Consider the following 24045-nt stretch of genomic DNA (forward strand, 5'->3'; position numbering starts at 1 on the left):
TACCAGGTCAATCTCCACACGGTCCCAACATGAAAACTATCATGGATAAAATTCCTTATAAATTTATCTTGATGAGTCAACTGACTTGCATTCATCCTCATCTATCTTTACTCATTAGTACCTTCAGAATATAGCGATAATGCAGGTGGGATTATTGTTCCATTTTCATCCTATATACAAATTAAAATACCCAAGATCTGAAACATTGTATACGGTTGAATTTGCCCTCGTCATAGGTTCGGTCAGATAAAAACCGCAAGCAAGTTTGTACAACGCCGTTACATAGTAGGACAACAGGCAATGTGGAGGCACAAAGTAATTAGATAGCAGTTGTATTGTTCACTTGTTCAGCGCTTTTCCAATGAGCGGCCGTCGGTCTTTTTCCTGTTTAATTGCGGCCCAAACCGTAACGGACAGCGGCCTGTTTTTGTCGATCCCGAATGAGATGAAGCGCGCATCCTATAATGAGTCCCCCTCGCACTCTTTGGACGCCCCTCGTTACCCTTTGGTGGCATTCCACTAAAGTGATTCAGTGTTTGACTTCATATTTTTTTTATTTTTAAAGTGTTGACTAAATTTTCTTTTTTTAATTTTAATGAAATATTTTCTGTGCTGAAAGTAGTTTATTATTAATTACTTCTTAGATTTTTCTGGCACTAGGTATGCTGCAAATTAAATATAGGTATATAATCGATATTACGGTTTAACAAACTCTACAACCTGGCCTTCCAATAGTCGTGGGTTCGATTCCCGCATTTTACAAATATTTATATCCATGAGTATGCCCGTTTACATTGGTCTGAGTGTTTTCTTTTTAATATTATACTATACGTAGTCATAAAAGAAAAATAAATTTATATTTGTTTATTAGTTGTCTAGTATCCGTAATACATATTATGTAATATTTCCCGTAGTATTTAGTTTTTACATAGTATTTGAAAGCGTGTCCTACAGTCAAATCAATTAATTTGTCATAAACAAAAGTTTGTCGTCTCCAATCTATCTCGGAGCCGTGTACGGCGGCGTCCGGGGCCGCACTCAGCGCTGAGTAAATAATTCACAGTTGGGACGAGTGGCCCGATCCAAATACCAAACGTAATTCAGCATTTTCACACCGACAACTTTTCGAATACACATTCATTCGTTTTTCCTAAACCCGTTTACGGCTAATTCCTCCAATTGTAAAAATAATAAATTAATTAACCAATACATAAATGGTTTACATATAATAATTTGAACTACAAAGCACTAAACTTAGCTATGAATTATTCATCTTCAGTAGTACTTCGCGACATTGGCTATATTGTTACATGGGTATAATATTATGATCTTGTTACGTTGGGTCTCCTATCAGATCTTGTTAACATGTGTTCCTTATAGTGTATCCAAAGACGTTGGTGTAATTAATTACAGCATGTCATTAATAATGGCAAGGGAGTTAAGGTTATACGATCATGGAACTAGGGTTGTGCATGTAAGGCGACACCACCACATTCGTGCCCACGTTACACAACAAGAGCTACGATCAAGCGTTGCCAGAACGAGTTTTTTTTTTTTTTTTCACAATTCTTTGATAAAAGTTGTGTTGAAAAGATAATTTGAAAAAATGTAATTGTTGGAGAAGTTTTTGGAGAAAAATAAAATGCACGTAAAAATTTGGGTATTTTTTTACGGTTTTGGTATTTATAAACCATGCGTTTATAAACAATAAAATGAAAAAGTCAGCGTAAGGAAGAGGTTTTCTTTTTGTCGTTCACTGAGTAATTATGTAGTAAAGCCTAGTCAAAACTAGTACAAGTTTGTAATTGGCTGAAAGGAAAGAAAATCATATCAGTTTTGAAAAAAAAAATTGTAATTTCGGTAAATACAAAAATCACACCTGGCAACGCTGCAGCGATCGGAACGACCCGCCGCCATCTCCGAGTGAAGCGTGTACCCGCGTCGTCACGCGACCGTCATTTGTCATAAACGGTTGCCATACTTACAGCATCAACGGTGACGCCTATCGACCTTGTGGTTACTTTGTTGGCCTAATATAATTATTGTAGTCTTAATAAAGTAACTACTATCAACATATTTTTTTTTATAATATATAGTACTTACATCGCCATTCTGTAAAACCCCTATATATGTCTTAAATCCTCTATCTTAGCACACATTTTCACTAACATGTTTTTTTTACTTATATAAAGTTAGACTTTATTTTCTAAAAGTACTGGACCTATACGTAGGACTATATATCAGTATGTTAAATAAATTTTCACAGATATTGATTTTACAAAATTCTATATAAAAAAAAATATTTTCAACAGAGAAATACCCTGAACACGTCCCTGTATTTGTTATCGACCTAATCCCCATTGCACTTAGAGGCTTTCCGCCGGTTGTCTCTAAGCATCACTTCAGCAGTCTATTCTAGCGTGTCATCGTCGCCTCATGCATATGTGGCGGCGACGTTCATTTCTCACACAATAAACATGGTGGAAATTGCCCTCCGGGGTGGCATCTAAGGACAAGGCGCAAATATTTTCTCGAGGTAACTCATTCGTGGGCCTCTAACAAAGAGGCGCAGTTCCGAAACAATCAAATTAATTTTCTCCGTTGTTGTTTAATTAGCTCCGGTTGTTGGATGGCGCGGCGCGCGACGGGCGGCCGGTGTTTATCATGCGATACAATCGCGCCCCCACGCAACCCCGCGTCCCCGCTTCAACCGAACCCATTATTATCACAGTCAAGACTTTACACTGGAGTAACTTTGATTCGTCACTCCTGTCATTATTATTATTACAGACATTGTTTAGGCTAATTGACTTCGTCGTAAACAAATCACCAGACTTGACTAATTTTACATTGTTTCTGTTTCAGGTAATCTCATCAAAGTGCCACTCTTGTTACAATGGATATTAATAACAGGTACTTCTTCTATTACACGCTATATAGAGTAACGTAGGTGGACGTATCGATTGTAGTGCCCTCGTACACGCGTACTGAAGGGTGGTAAATATGAAATAGAATAGTTTGTATGAAGCCTTACCGAGTTAATCTGAAGCCGTATTTAATTAAATTTTACCGGTACGTGGACGTCGCCGCAGGCCATTCCGTAGACAGCTGCCTTCCTGCGCGGACCCGTAGTAATTGTGTACTGGCATTCATTTGTCTAAATAACAAATATTATTCGGATTACTGGGTTGAGGTGAGCGTAATAAATATTTTAATTTACATACCTTTTTGTGTTAACGTTAAAATTATTGCTGTGCAACTTTTAAATAGTAATTAATGTTGTAACTAATTAATTTTATAATTAAAAAAAATAGTCTATCTCCTTTCTCAGGGTTTTTTTATTTATTTACACTTTATTGCGCCATTTATAAAAAAATAATAAATACAGTAAATTTTGATGAGAAGTAATACAAAATGCGGGCTTATCGCTAAGCAGTAGCTAAAAAAAGGGTTCTAGTTATCTCCATATCAGTTTTCATCGAAATCGATTCTAGCTATTGAGACATTGATTTTACTATGCAGACAGACAGCTACTCTTACATTTTCAATACCACTACAAAACGTAGCACATTACATTTCTTTCTATTCTTTAAATATAGTCTTTTATGTACTCAGTCTTTAATATTATCACCACTGTAAAGAAAAAACTTAGTATAAGTTTCAACTCTTAATTTAACTAATAAGTACATAAATTATTTTAAATTATACAAGTGAATAACTTAATCCCCTAAAATTACCTTTTTTAAACTCAACTTTGAATTAAGGTTATTTAAAAAGAAGTGGCTCGCGTTGGATTTCGCGTCGTTTCAGTCGGTAGCGGCATCTAATCTAATTATCCAGTACACTCTTCAAAAAACTTGTAAGGAGCGAGTGCAAGCAGTTTGCTCCATTCCGTCCCCCTTAACTCCAAGCCGCCCACTAAGACACCACTCTAATAATGCTGCTAGTTTCTTCACAGTATATAATTGCACTTTCTTCTATTAATTGGATCTACTGTGTGTAATGTATATCTTTTTAGAATTCCGTACTTCAGAAATAAAAACGGAATCCTTATAAAGTCGCTTTGTTATTTGCCCACATGCCCGTCTATCAAGACTCTTTATCTCAAGAATGCGTGGAGGTATCAAACTGAAATTAATATCAAATACACGAGTCTGTAATTCCTTGAAGATGTGAAAAAAAATGTGCCATAAGGCCGTTTATAGTGTATATTTTGACGTTTGCAAGTAAATCAAAACCAGTAGGGTACGTCTCGTTGACTTAGTATCTTGAAATTTGACAAGAAACCATCTTGTATAGCACAAGTAAGGGGATAAATTTTTGATTTATTTAAAATTGTACGGAATCCTCGGCGCAAGAGTCCGGCTTGCACTTAGCTGGTTTTTTAATATAGACCTAAATTATATATTCACTAAAGTTCGTTTTTCTCTACTAAATATTAGACATTAATATAACCCATTATATGATTCCAAATACTGTCTGCGGGTATACCAATAATAATTTAATGTCGATTGATTGTGTCGTTAAAACGCCAAGATAATTTACAAACTTTCTATCACATTTATACTTTGTATGTGTAGATTATAATACAGTGTCAGATTTTGATACGATTATTTTATGAAATTATTAACACCCGATATGTATAATATGGACTAGAAAGAAATAAGTTTTCTATAATACTCTCAACGTTGCATAATAATTCTTGCAACTTGGGCTAATTTAACGTGACACAAATGATATGGAAAGGAAATAAAAGATTTTGCTGTTGTATTTAATACGTAAGCAAATAATTATGTAGCATTTCCACATGTTTCACCTTACAGCAGTAGTTTCACTTGCAAAGCAATATATTAAAAATGCATAATATCTTCGATTCTAAGTAATCCTTGTAGATCAGTTTACATACATTTTTACTATGTATAGCGCATCATAATAATGCGGTATTTGCACTTGTTCTTTACGAATTTAAATGAATCAAACTTAGAACCGGCCGTAGTTTGTTGATTTGCCTTGATTTTAAGAAAAATAAATTTAGTGTATTGAAAATCCAAAATTATAACTATTAATGAAATTATTAGAACGCATTATTTTGTTGTCGAACATTGGCGTAATCGTTTAATTGTGATTGTAATAGTAGAAACTTCTTAGCACTGCCCCAGTCGCAAGGGATCGTTGAGTGCACGACCCGAGCCGACCTGACCCCGGCGGCGCTGACCTCGGCGCATGATCTACACACCCTTCATTCGACTAACCTGTTTTACGCGATTAAAGCGATAAACACTTTACCTACTCGAATATTAATATTGGCCGAGTTCCCCCGGCGCCCGGTGAAAAATATCAAAATTAATTTCATAGTTACATCAACGTGAAATCATAATGTTGAAGTATTACTTAATTCATTTCAACACGGTTTACGCTTCACCTCATTAGTTGTTGTGTTAACGTTTTGGGGACTTATTTCTTTCTAATGAGTTAGTAGTAAAATATGCAATTGCAATCTTAGCGAAATGGAACAACATACGGATAGTGCATTTCGTCGGTGGCCTAAACGGCTCAACTCCGGCTCGTATTTGTAACAAGGCGGGTTATTAATAGCCGCGATAGGAGGTGGCCCGCGACATAACGTGATATTTGGGAAATCCGGATTTGCATAGGATAATGGGAGTACGGCAACGTTGCATGTGCACACTGCATTGTGGACACGGTTCGCGCGCCAGCCCGCCCGCCTCGCCGTAAAGCTTCGCTCATACGCTTCAAACAAAGTGTATTTTCAGTAGATACGTCGTTTTATTAAGCGCCATTCACACAGCCCCGGATCAGGGACTTCCGAGCTCAGTATCCCGTGGAACGTGCCGTCGAACGTTAGTGTTACCTTACTACCTACGTGTATACGATATATATGTAGGTTGTCGTATTTTTGATGAATCTGCATTAATGTACTCCGCCATTTTTGTGTGCACATCGCAGTGTCTTTGTTTAATACAGAAAAATTGACGATTATTGCGTTTTGTCTTAATAATATACTATTTATATAACCTTCACATATTTAAACAGAGTTTATAACAATACATATTATTATGACAACATATCACCACAGTGGCATGTGAAATCAGATAGATACCACTGGCAATAGTCAATTTCTTGTTTAATAAATTTTGAGTTTGACTAAATAGAATATATGTTTTTCGACTGGCCCCTGACAATTTTTTAAAGGAAATGTTTTGTATTCTAACAATTTATTTGTTATGTTTATTGATTAGTAGTTTTTTCCCGTGTTACAAAATACTCAGCTTTGTAATTGATATGTATATAGTCTCGTATAGGTCTTATTTTTCATACTAAATACAAATATTAATAATTATGAGACGTAAAAGTACACCATAATTTACTAATGTAAAAAATATTACTTTAGGTTCCATCTGGGAACAAATTAACATATACAGAATACTTAATAGTACTCAAACATAAACTGCTATTATCAAAACCCTCTGCGGTAGAATAAAAATACTAGATTAAGCTTTAAATACATTTTACAAATGTTCTCTTATGAATAGAATGCTTTAATTAAAATACTTAGATATACAGAAGCACCGTGCTCCCAACTCGCTTGGTCCCTTATAGAATCCACTTAAATATCTACTCTACTACTGCCCTCCCGTTTTGATACGAAATAATTGTGGCTTTGAATTACTACATTCCTGCAACTTAACCGAGAACCAACGAAAGACCCTAACAGTTAACAATTTATTACCATAATGTGTCAGTTTCAGTTCCATTATCCTGTTGTTATAGTTGATTTGAAAATAAATAAAAGATAAACGAATTCAAGATACACTCTAAGCTTTTTATGCTATTATAGTATTATCGTGCTTCTTTTTCAATATTATTATATAGCTTATTAACGTAATTACTATCATCGTCGCAGATTACTCGTGCATAAATCTATAGCTGAACATATGCCTTTCTCAACTCTTTCCACTTTATACCTTTGCTTAAATCATTCGTATTATCGAATTATATTCTTATTTCATTATTATATAATATAATCATGAAACTGTTGCAACACCGAGCCGTAGATTATAGGCCGCACAAGAAAGCTCCAAATACTACTACTCCAAGAATACTACCTTACACGTGGTTCTGTGTTCGTCGTATAAATTTAAACCAAATTTTCATATATTTTTGACAAGTAGTTTAACCGTGGAAATAATATAATCAAACAAACATAATATCAATTACATTCATGATATTATATATTGTGGTGATATTGAAATTAATTCTGTAGAACGTAGATACCTTAAAGTTAGTATGATTTTGAAAGACATAAATAAGTAGAATTGAAAAGTATAGTGCATAAAACAGCATTTTATTAAGCTGACATCAGTTACAATTTCAATAAAATATCCACAATTATCCTTTGTCGCAATATATCTTAAAGTTTCTCACGTCTTTAATTAGAAAAGTTAATTAAAACCTCTATCGGTCGTTGACTTCCGTTTATTATTTAGTTATCTCCAAGTGCTGGTACCAAATCAACAGTCGTCCAACATTGTCTTATGTTTTATAATACCCTTGAAACTGTGTCTCATATATACAAGAACTTTTTACAATCTAATGACATCATAATTTGATCATCTCCAATAAACATTATTGATACAAACTGATGGCTTATGAGCTAGTGTCTTACTATCCTCTCATTGTTGTCGATGAAATATATTTCGAAGTTACGAACATCATTTTTTATACTATTAAAGCTCTATCCCAAGGCACGACACACGACAGGCCGCAATGGACAGACGTTCCCACGATCTGTCAGCTATCGTGGCGCGGCCTGACCTGTCTGAAATTCGAGCAATGGGACCCGAACTGACGTTAAAAACCTAGTAACATTAACTCCAATAAACGCGAATAATGTTATTTATTATAGAGAAGGTAACGAAGTTATTTGAAGTAACCTACTCTGTTTTGCCCACGCAATACCTGTTGCCTTTTGCTCTCGAGAGAATTACTAAAAACCTTTTTTTAGTGAATACGTCACATGAAGAATTCCTGTCCAATATTACAGACGTCTAACTCCTGTAGTTTTAACTTTACCTTGATATTTTAGGCTATCAGTCATAGCTTAATCGGTGAAATCCGTAAATTTCGTACTCCGAAATTTTAAGATAAACCTTTTAATTCAATGTTTGTTACTTACTTCATGCTAAAAAAGACAAGTAAATCGTCTTTCGGTAAACCAACTCTAAAGCCTTTTAAAACCGACTTTTAAATTTTCAACAACAGAGGACGCCACCATGGCCACCACCATACCGCGTTTATGGTAGCCAAAATTGCAACATCTTTTATATTATGTACTTGTATGTATTCAATAAATGGTGTGGTAGTTGAAATTATTTTAGCTTTGGTTTAATCAGCAATATTTAACAGGTTCTTGTTGCCCATTAACCGCATTTGGTATCTGAAAAAGCCATTATCGCAGTCAAAAATAGAAACAATGATGATAATTGGCGTGGGGTGGTTGATGCGGGTGAGTGGGGTGGACCGCGCTGGTGGGGGGAGTAGAGGTCGCGTGCCTGATGTATGCGCCGCCGCCGCGACGCCTAGACCCGCCGGCGCCACGACGCCGCCCTACAATGCAGATATCGTGCATTCGGTCCTGTTTCATTCCATACCACTTGCGGAGTTCACGCCTCAACGTTTATAGTCATTTACTACTGCGCCAAGCATGTTCGATTGCGCCTTATACACTGACTAGTTGGACCTACCCACATACTATATCAGGAAATCATTATGGCCCCTGTACTTACTTATAAATCGATCTCACAAAAATTTTCCAAATCCGCACCGCCGCTGGCCCTTTGATTGATGTGTCGCGTAATGACGCGGGAAACTATTTCCTTCGTATTTCCTCCACTCAATAAAACATCGAATATGCTTATTTATGTGTCCGCGTCAGTTTATTTGGGGCTTTGTCAATGCGACTCGTAGTACCGACTATACTCGAAAGACCGTCATTTGTCAAGATTATGGCTGTTTGGGGATTGAGATATGAAAAGCGGTTATTGTTTTGAATATTTTCCTTTTTATGATAGGGCTTCCTTTTTGTATGGACCCGTGATTCCCGAACTAAAAATCTTATTATATTGTTCAATATGATTCATCACGCTTAATACCTTCCTACGCACTAAAGAAGTTGAATTAGAAATGTTTGAAGTCATGGAAATTATCAAAATTAAATTACGAAGTTTTCCATATTTCCTTGAAATGATATTGCCTATATCTAATCAGTTTATTTTTATATCCGAATTGCAGTTAATGGTTGTCGGTTTCAGGAGTAGAGCTTTTTATAAATCGATATATTTTTATTATTAATATATCAGTTTTAATATTGATAATTCATGTTGACGTTCTAAACTGGGACGACAGTTAAAGCACCTACACAAACTAATTCAAGTTTCAAGTATAGAACTTTTAGAACTTAGAATATAAGAAAAGTAAGAAAACAATATACTAAGTAAATATATTTAAAGTCTCGGGGTTTTTATAGTTAAAAGTTATAAAGTCTAAGGAATAAGATTAGACAGTTTCCAATATTTCGGCACGGTGGCTGAACCAAAAACGTAAATAAATTTAACTTAAAATATTTTTAATGTTTCTTAACTCGCATGCTGTATATATAAACCACGTTCAACATTATTCATTAATAAATAACCTTGTTTAATGTTATAAATATGAAAGTGAGTTTGTTTATTAGTTAAGTTTTAGCGCATTTATAGCTCAATCAATTTTCATTAAATTGACAACTACGCGAACGAAGTCGTGTTATAAAATAGAAACAATTCTTTGCATGAGAATTTTTATGTATTTGACTAAAGTAGTTTTTTATAAAATCATAATATTTACTATCTTTTACATTATCCACGTGACCGAAATTAAATGTAATCTATGATGTCTTTCTTTACCCATATAATGTATATATTAAATTTCATAATGATTGTTAAGGCTGTTAAAGCACGGAGAGATAACAAACTCAGTTTAAAATTTATAATATTAATAGGAACCTGGAAAGAGTAACTTACTACTTACTGATAGTTATAAATTTACCTGATAGTTGCAAATTTTGGAGTCACTAGCAATACCTATAAGGGATTGCACAATTAGCACGTGCGGAACTCGTCTGTCACGGCTTGGCGCCAAGTGGCAATTACGGTATTTCATCCTCAATAAAAGTGCACTCAGGCGCCTCTAACCTCGGAGAAAGCTCCCCGTCGCCTATAAAGCTAATGTGGACATATAAAGATTTAAATGACGGCCCGGGACGACGGGCGGTCAGCGGCTCCTTCCGTCCCTACAATGAAATAAACCAGGACTAATGTAACTTACAAATACTTTCATTATATACGAATGTACCACTTTCATCAGTGAGATTAAAATGATTCTCTTTTATGGTAAATGTTAAAAGGTATTGGTATCAGATAACATCAGGTAGTTACAAAGGCCATGATTTCAGCAGTAGAATTGACCATTCACATCATCTTTTTAATGTCATTAGTCAATAACACTACAACATGTATCAGTTGAAATATCATTAAAATAGTGAACTAAAAACAAAACATTACCATTTAAGGCATTTGTGAAAACAATTGTTTCTTATAGTTAATATTTATTTAGAAATTAACTATAATTATTATCGGAACAGTTGTTTCGATAATAATTATAGTTCAAGATTCTTTTTTTAGTCACTTCGTAGGAGCACTTAATACGATAGATTTATGTACTAATAATAAAAAAACTGAAATCGATACTCATCATATATCAATTTGTATATTTTATATGTTAATTCCACTAATTTTTTCAATATACTAAATATGGTAAGGAAAGGTAAGCTGCAAGATACAGCGAGTATGTTTTTGCGAAGACAATCTAATTCTAAAACTGTTACCGTCTGTAAACTATGATACACAATAGGAAAATAACAATAAAAAATTGAAGATACAACCCATAATTAGACCCAATCCAATTTCGTTTCCTAACCGAGCCAAGAATGAGTACCCAACCAACCAACTATCGACTCTGATAATCTCCTGACGCTGCTCCATGATGAAAATTCTATCACCTCAAATATTTTTTCTTTTTGAAAGTATAGACGTAGTGATACTTTCAAAAGTATGTGAACTTTTTGATAAATTACAGAAACTGTGACAATTAAATGTGCCATAATTTCTCTTAAGTTATGATAAAAATAAAATTTTAGATATGTCACCTTATAGAATCTTAATTGAAAAAGAGATCAGCAAGCGTCATGTGATTACGAAATTGCGACTAAACACTAGCTGAAGAAAAATCAAGATATTACGCTATGTTGACGATATCATCAAAATGGGGGATTCATAAAAATGCTTATACTGGATAATGGACTAACTCCGGCTGAGAAAGAAGATATTTTTAGCCAGTCCTATTAATATGACCTTGCTAGACAATAAAGTGATACAATAAAGGGTCTCGTTTAACATTTCAAGGTACAGAGCCCTAAAAACATAAACAGTTTTCAATATCTACCTCATTATGTGTAGACTGGGAATAACAGCAGTCGTATAGCGTGAGAGCAAACATTTTGGCGATTAATCTGGGAATACTGTGCTATATCGGGGCGCTGGAGGCGGCACATTTATTTTATGTGCCGGCAATGTTACATACGCCATAAAAGTCGTTAGGACGGGCGTAACGTCTCGCCGTAGTCTTGCCCGCTTTAATTATACCTAGATAATGCGGCGCCGACTGCGCTCCACACCCCCACATTGTCGACTCGATTTCGGCCTTTGCTCCATTAACGTAACATGGTGCAATAACATTCCACTACTTTTAATATACTGCATACTATAATTCCATATCCCACATCCCATTGTCTAAATGCAAGGTACTCACACAACGAACAAACTTTCGTTTTTTTTTTTTTTTTTTTCAACATAAATCACTGCGGTTAATAAACCCTGGTTATGTTTAGAAAATTGATTTATGCCGACAGCTTTACAGACTAAATGAAGGAATATGTTTTCTTGTCTAAAAGTTACAAACTATAGTACCTGAAAGCTGCTAAAACTTATAATGATTATTTCTAGCCCTTCAGGTTAAAAACAACGTGCGTCTTGCTGGACTTCATAATAAAAATAGCTTTTTATTTTCTTTCTAAGAACTTTATAAACATGAAACTATTTGTAGATGGTGTATTCATCTGCTGGCATGTACTCGTTCGTATAGGATGTCAAATGACTTAATACTCATTTATTATTAGATTATTAAAGGGTGATTATTGGATTATTAAAGAAAACCAAAACGTATACATCTTATGTATATCCTTTTGTAATCCTTGGTCTTATTATTTAAAGACCTATGACTGCAAAGTGCTGATGATATCCTGTCACATACGCATGGGAGTAGACAATCCGCATCGAGGCGTCACTGTAAGTAGGGTGTAGGGATGGCAAGGGCACGGGGCACAGATGAAGATTTATCACGCCCGCCGGAGCTGAGACTACAAGTTCGCGCATTAAACGAGTCCGGGACATTAGCCGCTTGCAAGATGCCGCCCGAGATCATAATTAAGTGCCGCCCAATTTATCGGTACGACCCGGACCCGAAAACTCTTAAACTTCCCTTATCGTACCTACTAAAGGGTCTTTATTTTGTAGTTAGCCCATTTCGCAGTTATCGCCTTTTATCTTTGGCTACATGGTATTTAAAAACGGTCATTTGGACTCGATCACTGACCTTTACACAATTTCTCGGAAGGTGTCGAGAGATGCCGAATTCTTAGTAAAAGAATCAAAACAAAATTAACCTATTATACTTGGAGAATTGGTCAGTCAATACATACTATTACTGATTATTGAATAAATAAAAAACTTTTGTGATATATACCAGCCTGTACTCTTTAGTTGCTGCAAGAAACTGATATTGCTCAACGATTTCTATTAATTTCAGCACAAAAGCGGACCTAGCAAAATACCGTTACGGAAACGTCCCAGAAACCTTTGTTGTGTGATACAACTATTGTTGTCTGCAACTATAACAAAAACTCGTCGAAAGTCAAAAATGGTGTATAATATGTTTTTAGTTAAACAATAAGGCGAATGCGTCTCCCGAGTGAGTAAGCGTCCAAATGAGGGTGAACAAGGCGAGACACGAAGTGACAGTGCACCGTCTAGCCGCTTAGACTAATTACCACAGGAGCTTGTATTACGAGTAAACTTGTTAGTCAAGCTAGTAGGTAGCGCAAAGTCAGAATGGGAAGTACGTAACACCCAGGTATCGTTCATCGTTCGTTGTTTTCATGAGATTGAATGCTTATAGCTTTTTCCCCTACATAGTACTGTATGCACTCGTTATGTTTATTGACACTAGTATGTCTGAAAGGTCTAAATGGTCAAACTTAAATCATGCATATTGACATTGCCATTTGTACGACAGACATGTAACTGCTTCATTTTCTCTTTCAAGTAATTAAATTTCAACTTATTTGCAAATTCTAAAAAAATATTAGGTTGGGTCTAGATCGAAATATATGATAGTTAAATAAATATACGAACAGGTCTAAATTGGGATGAGATTGAGACGAGAACACCTGAGTCCTCAGGAATGGCAACGCATGGCGGGTATCATGGGCGAAACAGTATACTCTGTTATGTCCATGCTACTGCTCATGTCTATAGGCGACGGTTACCACTTTCCATCAGGTGGGCCGTCAGCTTGTTTGCCATTCTAAGTTGTATAAAAAAAAGTATGATTTTTTTTGCGATTTTTGGTTGTCATGAAAGATACACATACTCGTTTAAAGGATTTTTAAATATTCTTTCTTTGACATATAACTAAGGGAGTATAAATATCCAAATACAAAAAGAAATATGTTCATTTTATTTACTTATTGTTCTGTCTTGGTGATATTAATTCTACAAATCATCCTACGGTTTTGCATAGTACACATAGTATTCGAAGACAAAGACTATATAGCATTCAATAAGCGTAAAGCGCGTGTTTAGTTTTTTTTATGCAACTTAGAATGACAAACATACTGACTGCCCACGACGGCTATAGACATAAGCAGTAGGTACTATGGACATAGCAAAGTATACTGTTTCACTCATGATACACCTCATGCGTTGCCATTTATGAAGATTAAGGTGCTATGCCTCTGTACCCTGTAAACTCATTGCATTTTAATAAACTTTCGCAAACAAAATTGCGGCTGAACAAGAAAACTATACTGGATTAACAGCCCCTAGAAAAAAGCTTTAAATGTGTTGCAAAAGCATTGAGAACATTTTGCACGAGAATGTTCACTGACCTAATGATTTTTCTCCCGCGGCGCGTTAGTAAAACAGGCAATTTACGCGAGCCTATAAGTAACAAGATTCATTAAGGCTGTTACAAAGTGGCGCGGGCGTTCTTAAAGCGAATGGCCCTCGAGCTTGCAGCTTTCATAATGGCCGTACGAGCCGGCGGAGGCGCCGCGCGCAATTTAATGAAACACCTGGAGAGGTTGTGCTTGCTTCCGTTGCATTAATCTCACACCCCGCCACGGGTCGAGCAACTACCACAGAGATATTAACAACTGAACTGACCTCCATATGAGAAATTACCAAATGATATAACATATAATAGCAAGTACACCTAATGATATAAAATTTTATAATCCTCAAATATTACAGCTAAAATACTTAAAAGTTCATGAGACTAGAGGCTAGTCCGCTCTTGTTGTATTAAAAGTATGTAAACTAATAATAAAGCTGAGATTTATAAAGGTCTAACCGCTGTCTGCCGGCAACGGCAACGGCAAAAGTGGCCGAGATAAAGCTCTGTGCACGAATGCATATTTTAACATTAAGCTACGGTACCACGAAGCAGACTTGACGGAAACTTTGGCGAAGTTAATAATTCTTAGTATGCTACTGTACTGAGTCGCGGTCATTTCAACAATTTTAACGTGTGCTTTATCTACATACATTTTTTGTACGCTATAATGTTGGCATTATTTACTAACTAAATTTCCAAATGGAGGTCAAATAGTTTTATTATTGTAAATATTTTTTTCTACTTTATTATCGGGAATATATTGATGTTCCGTTCTTCGCATCAAACAATAAATATAATTTTTATGTTATGTCAATCATGACATGATTACAGTATAACGTAAATAGTTAAAATGATCAGCCAAGATCGACTGTAACTAAAAATCGTGCTTGATTCAAGCCACTTGACCATCTCGTAATGTCTTTAAATGTTATACTTTCTTAAAATTTCGTGGGACGAGCGGTGTAGGCGTGTACATCGTTACGTGAACAGTGTACACGTACAGCGAAGCGCGGTTTCGTTCGGCAACGGCGCCGCCCAGAGGCCGCAATAAAAAATACACGGCGAGCGCGAGGCGTAAACACGCGCCCCTCTCGCATGACGGCTCATTAGCCACTCCCCTGCGCCTCTATAAATCATTTTAAATTCAAATTCTACTTACTTTCAGAATTGACTTTGCTTACCTAATTCCCTTCCCAGCCACAAAATTTCGCAAATTAGATTTCACCTTTTCCTCTCTTTGACTGCCGGGAAAAAATATTTGTGGCATCCGGGACCGGATCTTAAACCGTGATACCTGCTTGTGTTACTTTTTATTTTATCTATTCCATTTAGAAATATCTTTTTTTTTATCTATTGAATGATAATAAAAATGGATAGGCAACTGACTTCAATGATAATTATTTATTAATTTACTAATATTTTAATTCGCCCTTAAAAATATAAAAAAAAAATCCAAAATATTTAAAGTCATTTATTAAGCTTAAAATCATTAGAATAAGTTCACTGCCTAAGTTTTTCCTAGAGACTATAATATGCGGTTCTTTAAAAAGAGTGTATTAGGTTTTATCAGAGTCGGTAACGCGCACGTGATATCCCTAGTATTGCAGGCGTTCATAGGCTACAGTGACCGCTTACCATCAAACGGGTTGTATGCATGTTTGCCACATTTGTGTAAAAAAAAGTGTGAATATTACATGTTTCCGTTTTCTATTAAAGCAAATGCACAAAGTTCGTTCCCAAACCTAGATATTTACGGAAGAAAATTCTCACAGGGTCACAATCTGTATGCCTATTTTTGAATAGTTTACGTGGTGATGAGCTCCTTGTTAGCAAAAAAATTACGAATTCATCTTCTGATATTCCTCAATAAAATTCTTCTATTTGTCAGACTTTGTCAGACTAGATAGTTTTGTACTTATCATTAATAGCAAAACATGTCTTATGGAATAATTTTTTACACAATATTTAAATCATAGGTATTTTCAACTGCAATTAGAAGCATGTAAAGGTGAGCGGCCAGCTGCGTGTGCGGGCCACGTGCCACAAGTGCCTATTTGCTGCAGAAGTTGGCACGTATTACCGGCCGCGTCTATTTCCGTCTGTCCCTGTTAAACAAATATTTTTGGCACCCGCTTTCATGCGTACAAGTGGGTGCCGAACGACTTCGTGACGGGAGCGTGTCATTCATCGGCTCGTTATCTCATTGTTTTCCTCGTGTGTCGATTTGTCGCAACATATGCCCACGCGACCAATAGTAGACTAGATGAGCGTAGAACCGCGTGCGCGTACTGCCGTCCGCGCTTCGCCGACAGCATGTCGCCAATCAATCTATCAATCGTGATCGATTGTTCTGATCGATTAACGAGCGCATGCTTTATGTGACATCCTAATTGGCTCTGATTGTTTCCGATTTAAATAATGTGCACTACTGCGCTCATTCATTGAATTAATCAATGAATATGACTAACCTCAATTTTCCAAATTTTTAACATAATTGACAGTTTTGAATAATTCCTCGATTAGCACTTGTTGGCTCAAATACCTCACGTCATCTAATCAAGTCAAAAGTAGAAGTTTCTGTCACATTTTAACGAAAAATAGGTATGAAATCTCTAAACAAAGAAATAAGAGTATAATTTTCGGTGGTGGCATTACAAAAAGAATACTGGCGCATGCTGGCATCAGTCGAACGGCAGCGTGGCTGTTACGTTTCTTTCAAAAGCTGCTCATTATACACGTTATGGTTTCAAAGTGTACTTGGTGGTTTTGAGGCATTCATTGCAACGAGACAAAAGCGCTTCGGTTCATTGATATCAGTTTTAACTTAATTGTCAATGGTTTTACCAGAACAACTATACAACAGCAACTCACTAATGTGTATTGAAAATATCCCACTGCAACCCTTTCAACTCCTCAAACTTACATGTAATATTACCTCTTTGAAGTAATCTTTATCTCCAGGAAGGAAAGCAGTGATGAAACTGACTGTCGGTTGCCCCTTATTGTATTGCAAGTGCGCATTGTTGTGTCATAAAGGACATGGCGAGGGAAACGCGCTCGGTTTGCTCTTCCACTACTATCACACAAAAATGTTATTAGTTTTGGGCGGTTATTGCCCACCCTGCTCCCGAACGGTTCTCCCTAGCCACTCTCGGACAAATACGGTATATTGAAAGATTTCATATTAATCCACATGGTTTAACAGGAATATATACCAAATTATCTATCCATTGGTGTTGACATTATTGTCCCCATTATTTCTACAAAAAAATTAAACAAATATTAATTACATATCACTAAATACAAATAATAGGATAACAATTAATACGTATGTATGCATCGGGCTTGTACGACGAGGCCAGGCCATTCGTCTCAGGCGACGCGGCCATTTGTATTGAAGCGGGCATTCGTCACGCTAATCGCTGCAACGTTATACCTGCACGTAGCTAACTACCCTTATAATCCTACTATATAAATAAATCAGGAATTCCTTTGAACTATGATTATGTTTCAATATCAAAATTATCAGTATAAAGGAATTATAGAATAAGGAATTGAGGTTTAGTTTTAATAAATTACAAAATAAATAAATACCTAATAAAACGTAATATAATTTAGTGATCTTCAGAAATCATTGCCTCTACTAATGTCAATTATATGGAAGTCAAACATTTACAATATTTGATTTCTTTAATGGTAATAAACTACAATGCTACACTAAACGCCTAAAAATAAAGTCGTAAGTAAATATTTGTAACGTATTATTTTTAAATTTATTTTTCTTTAAAATAAAATTATTTAATTTATTAAATTAATTTAAATTAATGTTTAAGTTGTTATTCATTTAATTGTGAAATAACTATAAGACGTTCCAAACTACAAAGTTAATAATAGTCAAATCCATCCCAGCTAATAAATCAAGTTTGATAGACCCGACCAAGTTATCATAGTTATGATAAAACGTGATCACCCATTCAAGTTTCACAAACGGATTGGTAGGAATCGAAACTCAAGCAGACGGCGTAGAGTAACAGGAAATAATAACTTTATCCCAAGCTTAAACTGTGAGATACCCGTCCAACTGACATTATGCCTGCTAGTTACAAGTTGATCTAAATGCATCTGACTGCTTTCACTAGTTAGTTGTAGCATACATAACTAAAGTTCTGTGACCAACACAATTTAATACGTGTCTGCATCTGATATTGCCAGTGGCTAAACATTCAAATATATTGCAATATTTTCTTCCACCATTTCCTTCAACCATTTTAACAAAAACTATTGTCGTGATATTTATCCGATGTACTTTAGAAAAGTTACTCAATAAATCACCCGTTTCGCGGACATTATCAGTAAGCGAGTCCCCCAAGTAGAGTACTGAATATTCAGATGGCGTTTGTTTGTATACGTATTTCTTTGAAACTGCGATAAGCGCTTTTCCGTTTTTTCACTGAATAAAATATTGCTCTGAAGGCTCGGCGTACAACGATAAAACGTCCGCGAGGCTCTTCCCGTCACGTAGTGCGACAGTTAATTACGCGGATGTAAATAAATCATCATAGATGGGTGCGGTGGCTTCGATTCCGAAAGGCAATTATCTCGCGCCTCATTGACGTCGAAAATGAGCAGAGCAAAGCCCACACCGCTCCGACACGCCTCAGAAATATTTGACACGCAAGACGCAGTTATAAGGAAAAATCGAGTGGAGGATTTCTGGTGGCTACGTGCCCGGCTCACCGCAATTGTGATGCATGGAGGGATTTCCGCACATTCGCCCGATATTGAGCCGAAACCGCGGCCGCTACCTCCCCGACACATATTGCTTATCGGAATGATATCGAATGAGGTCCGCCATTTTCGTCCATTCTGAGACTCCAAGTGTCACTTACCTGAGCAACCATACTCTTATCTCTTTCATTTTCCACATAACATAGAAAATGTAGCCTCTTGAAATCCCAAATATTATATATATCTTATAACAATGCCATAACTGAATCTGTTGATAACAAAGAACGACCTCTGTACTGCAATGCCAACGCATACCTATACATACAGGCTCGACCCATATGGGGACCGTTGTTAAGCAATTTTGTAATCTACTGTTTGAAATAAAGATTATTATTCTTATTATTATACCTACTGCTTTATTATATTGACATTCTGAATTCGATTCTTCATAGATCTAATTCCTTTTTGTTTATAATTGATATAGAGAGTTAGCTGCTTTCATACAAAAACTTTCAATATCATTAATTTGATACAAAATAAATACCAAATACATCCTACTCGACGCAGATTATGTATAATGTCATGATCTTACTTCACACAATCGAAACTTTGGGTCGAATTATTGAAACGTTTTTCTAAAATGATTTGCATTTAAGACATACAAGTTTCAAAACAACATATGGGGCTTAAAAAGTTGATATCTGAAAATATCAATGTATCAAAAGTCTATGTCTCAAAACATGTAAATCTCAGAATATTAAAGTCTTAGAACATATCATCTTCCTACCCACGTTCTAATTATATAAATTTAGGGGTCGACGTGATATGTTTTTACCCATATTACCCAAGGTTTTGGCTTTTAGTTTTACGACCAGCCGCCTGACTGACTTCAACCCTTCTTGGGGAATGGATTTGTTGATGGTATCGGCTACCTACGATATGGTACTATCCGTATTAAGAAAAAGGAGAACTTTAGGAGTAAAAGTTTGTATTAAAAGAATGAAATATTTATACAGTAAAGGGGACACGACAGTTGCAGAGGGTATAATACTAGTCAGATACTGCAATGGTTCGAGAGGCCGAGTCATATACCCCATAAGCCCTTACTCTAGAACCAAACAAATTACTAGAGGAGAACACCTCTGGCATATGAACGTACATATTCCTTTAATATATAACTTTTTGTATCAATGAAAGTAAAAATAATCATTAGGAAGCAATTTTCTGGCTATCTCATTGACAAAAATTAACAATGTTCTGTATTGAATGAAGAATAGTGAATAATAAATGTGATAATTATTGGTTTCTCATGTTTCCAAAACGATAGAAACTTAACATAACAAAATATTAATACAAGATAGTAAAAATTATATCATCCAAAAATAATATATAAGATATGTATGAATCTGATATTCTGAGATAGGAACCTTTTAACCCCCATATGTTATATTGAAATTTGTGGCTTTCGAGTGTATACATCTGAAATTGTTTTATGTCAACACTAGGAATACTGTTTTTTAATAATACTATCTGGCATATTTCTTGCAAGACTAGGGGCAGTCACACAGACAGAAATTTATGTATTTTTGATCGCCAAAATAAACTATTTGAAGTCCACCGCATGACATATAAGGGACAAAGTGTCCTTCATCAAAAAAAAATTCGCGCTGTATCTGATCGCCATCCGACATCTGCGTAGGCTTAAAGTTGGTCTTTTTATACTTGCATTTTGATATAAAATTCGAAACACACAGAACCTTTTGAGAAGTTTTATACTATAATGTAGAATATGTAAATGACTCACCACAGGATTAACCAATGAAATTAACTACACAAAGGAATTATTTAAATCTTTACATGATAGGAGCATATTACTGTACTTACCAGACCACGGCCAGACAACACGGAATGCCGTTTTTATCTTCAGTTTAATTTAATAAACCTCCTTTCATTGTGTAATATTTTTCTATTTCAGGGTCGGTGTAATCGAGAGAAACCACCTTGCAAGTATTTTCATCCACCGCAGCATCTCAAGGACCAGCTGCTGATTAACGGCAGAAATCATCTAGCACTCAAGAACGCATTAATGCAGCAAATGGGCCTCACGCCTGGTCAGGTGCTGCCTGGCCAGGTACCCACCGTGGTAAGTAACAGTAAACTTTACGTATACTTACTAAAATGCTTTGAGCGATCGGTCCTCAACACGTAGGTACTCTGTGCACGCAATACGCAGCTTTCGGTGTACTCGCTACCTTGTATTTTATAAGCGTTCTTATTAAAACACGTAGTTAATAAAAAGTATTGCGTTTAAGTTGTGCCTCTAAAAATTAGAATATAATAAAAAAACTCACCATAACTGAAATAAAACATTTATTGTGTCTACTTTTATTAGCAAGTTAACCTACCTGTAGTTTTCTCTTCAGAAACTATATTATTTACATGTAAACTTATTAAAAAAACAAATTATTATTAAATGCAACAAGAGACTCTTACTCCTATTATGAAAAAAGAGAATTAACGCTAGTCTAAAAATAGCTTTAATCCTTTTTAAATACGTACTGTTTAATGTAAAATTGTTTATTTAATTTTTGTATTTATTTGTGTATATAATATGTTTATTTTTTGGCACAACTTAAACCTCGCCGCTGGCGGCCGATCGCTCCTCACTGCTTGAGCATGTTTGTACGATTCGTTCCTTAAGTGGCATGACTCTCTCCAAACTTACTCACATTGTATGATCTGGGTATAAGCGGTAATGCAAATTTAATCACCGAAATATTATCCTCCCCCACTATTCACACCGTCGCTAATGTCGCGACCCGAATTTCCTCGGCGTCCCTCTTCGCACTACTCGCGCTGTTTCCATGTCAATAGCTTTCGGATAGCGTTAACATAGTGGCTGTGCTTCTATGTCACTAGTAGACTGCAATGGCGAAGTCGTGCGCAGAAAGACGTCGAGGCACTAGGGACGCGCGCACAAGCGCAGTCCAGCCTTCGCACGATGAGTAGCGTGTTTGTGTGGTTTTGTGTCGAGGTGGGCGGCTTGAGCGGCACGGGTGCGGCCGCGAGTCACCTCGCCGCGCTGGACCCGATCTCTCTTGCTCTGCTCGCCCCGCAGGTAACTCTCGCCGCCGCCGAATTCATCGCACTACCGGTCTCCTTGAACCTCTTCCTTTTATTCATAGTCTTCGTTTAAATTTAGCACTGCATCCTGATGTAAACATACGACGATTCGGAACTTCGACTACTCCTCATCCTCATCCGTCCTCGTCCTTAAACTACTTCTGGTGGTCGGTGGGTTGCTTAATTGGACACCGTATGCTTATTTTAATATTTCAATTCGTTCTTTATTAATGCATGTGTAAGCTTGTTTGGCTAACAATATAACTCACTGTATAATTTTAAACAAATTGATGATCTTATATGTATAAATAGATATATTCAGTACAGCTTATGTACAAGTATTTTGTAATTTTAATATGCTTGCTATCAGATTATGCTTATGGAAATATGGATTTTAGTATCTACAAATTGGTGTGAAAAGCTTGATTACAAATTACTGTAAAATTTATTGAACAGATATTTTCTGAATATTAACTATTAATTGTTGTTTGTGTAACAGGCAACGTCACCATACTTGTCATCAGTGCCTGGAGTGGGTTCGACGTACGCGCAATACTACACGCCACAGTTGGTGCCTGCAATGCTAGGTCACGATCCTGCCGCTGCCGCTGCCTCACCACTTGGTGTCATGCAGCAGCCAGTGTTGCAGCAGAAGCTCCCTCGCACCGATCGTCTCGAGGTGAGACCTCTTCTATGTATCCGAGCGACACTCCATCATACCTGAGTAGTGCTTCCCGATGTTGCCACTTACACCGGGGACCGACTATACTTGTATTCTATGCCTTATATCTCTTTGTGCAACACGAAGGCATATAGTGTCGGTCCCCGCTGTCAGATAACGGCCAATGAGCCTATGCCCGTCCCCATGTGTCTGTGGTGCGCGGGCGCACTAGCCCAGTGCGTCAGCGCGAGCGCTTCGCGAGCAGCACTCGCTTACACCTTTGGTGAAGGATCTGCACTGTTGGCGCAATTATTTATTCGCCGAAATATTTAAATCTACTAGAAAACCACGACATTTGGTAGCAAAATTATTGTAAATTTGCGCCTACAATGTAGTGGCGCCAAACGCTTAAAACAAATTGGTTAACCAAATTCGATCGAGATCGAAATCAAAATTTCGTGTGAAATTAAAATTGTATATACCGATTTATTGAATACTAATTTGATCATAAATAAAAAAATGCGACGGATGCGTATCTCGGTAAATTGAGAATGTCACTTCCAATTAAAATATCAAAGCGGCGTCGGGTCGAGAAAACCGCATATTAGTAAAAAAAAATCGTTGATAAAATTTTGCATAAGTCGTTTAGTTTACGCGGAAATACGTCTTAGAATGATCAGACGCAAACTTTTTGAACGCGAAATTTTAAATAGGCGCGTACAATCGAATTTCGGGAATATCGTGGGATCAGATCGGGCTAGACGAGCAGTGGGCTATAGGCTGTAGAGCGCGGGTCGCGAGCGGCGGACATGGCTGGTGTGTGGTGGTGCAGGTGTGCCGGGAGTTCCAGCGCGGCGCGTGCAAGCGCGCGGAGTCCGAGTGTCGCTTCGCGCACCCGCCGCCTCCCGTCGTGGCGCACGACGACGGCTGTGTCACGGTGTGCATGGACGCCGTCAAGGGCCGCTGCGTCCGCGACCCCTGCCGCTATTTCCACCCTCCCCTGCACCTGCAGGCGCACCTTAAGGCGCAGGCGCGCGGCGCGGTACGCCACCAGGCTGCACGCTCTCGCCTCGCTCGCTCGCGTTCGCTTCTCTTCTTCCGCTTGGTCTCGCTCGTCGCGACGCCGCTTTCGTTCGCAGGCTTTGTTCTGTTCAGTTCGCGCAGGCCGACTCGCGCCACGCTTC

General features: G+C 36.9%; 1 protein-coding gene across 15 annotated transcripts in view; it reads left to right on the forward strand.

Annotated features, from left to right (window-relative positions):
• Positions 1 to 24045, forward strand: part of LOC113517083 (protein muscleblind) — a 210883-nt gene that overhangs the window by 177639 nt on the left and 9199 nt on the right. For 9 of the 15 annotated variants that reach the window (XR_008253690.1, XM_052901920.1, XM_052901919.1 and 6 more), the window contains 3 exons: positions 21053 to 21220; positions 22112 to 22195; positions 22700 to 22879. Coding sequence is in view for 13 of the 15 variants with exons in the window: in XM_052901920.1 (XP_052757880.1) it covers positions 21053 to 21220; positions 22112 to 22195; positions 22700 to 22879 (432 nt within the window). In the remaining 2 variants the exon portion in view is untranslated. Of the gene's footprint in view, positions 1 to 2995; positions 3194 to 21052; positions 21221 to 22111; positions 22196 to 22279; positions 22336 to 22699; positions 22880 to 23693; positions 23904 to 24045 lie in introns of those variants that run through there. The other 6 variants (XR_008253691.1, XM_052901923.1, XM_052901925.1 and 3 more) reach the window with 4 other exon arrangements.

The sequence above is a fragment of the Galleria mellonella genome, unplaced genomic scaffold, assembly GCF_026898425.1.
Source record: "Galleria mellonella isolate WM207_F2 unplaced genomic scaffold, CSIRO_AGI_GalMel_v1 utg83, whole genome shotgun sequence".
Taxonomy (NCBI): domain Eukaryota; kingdom Metazoa; phylum Arthropoda; class Insecta; order Lepidoptera; family Pyralidae; genus Galleria; species Galleria mellonella.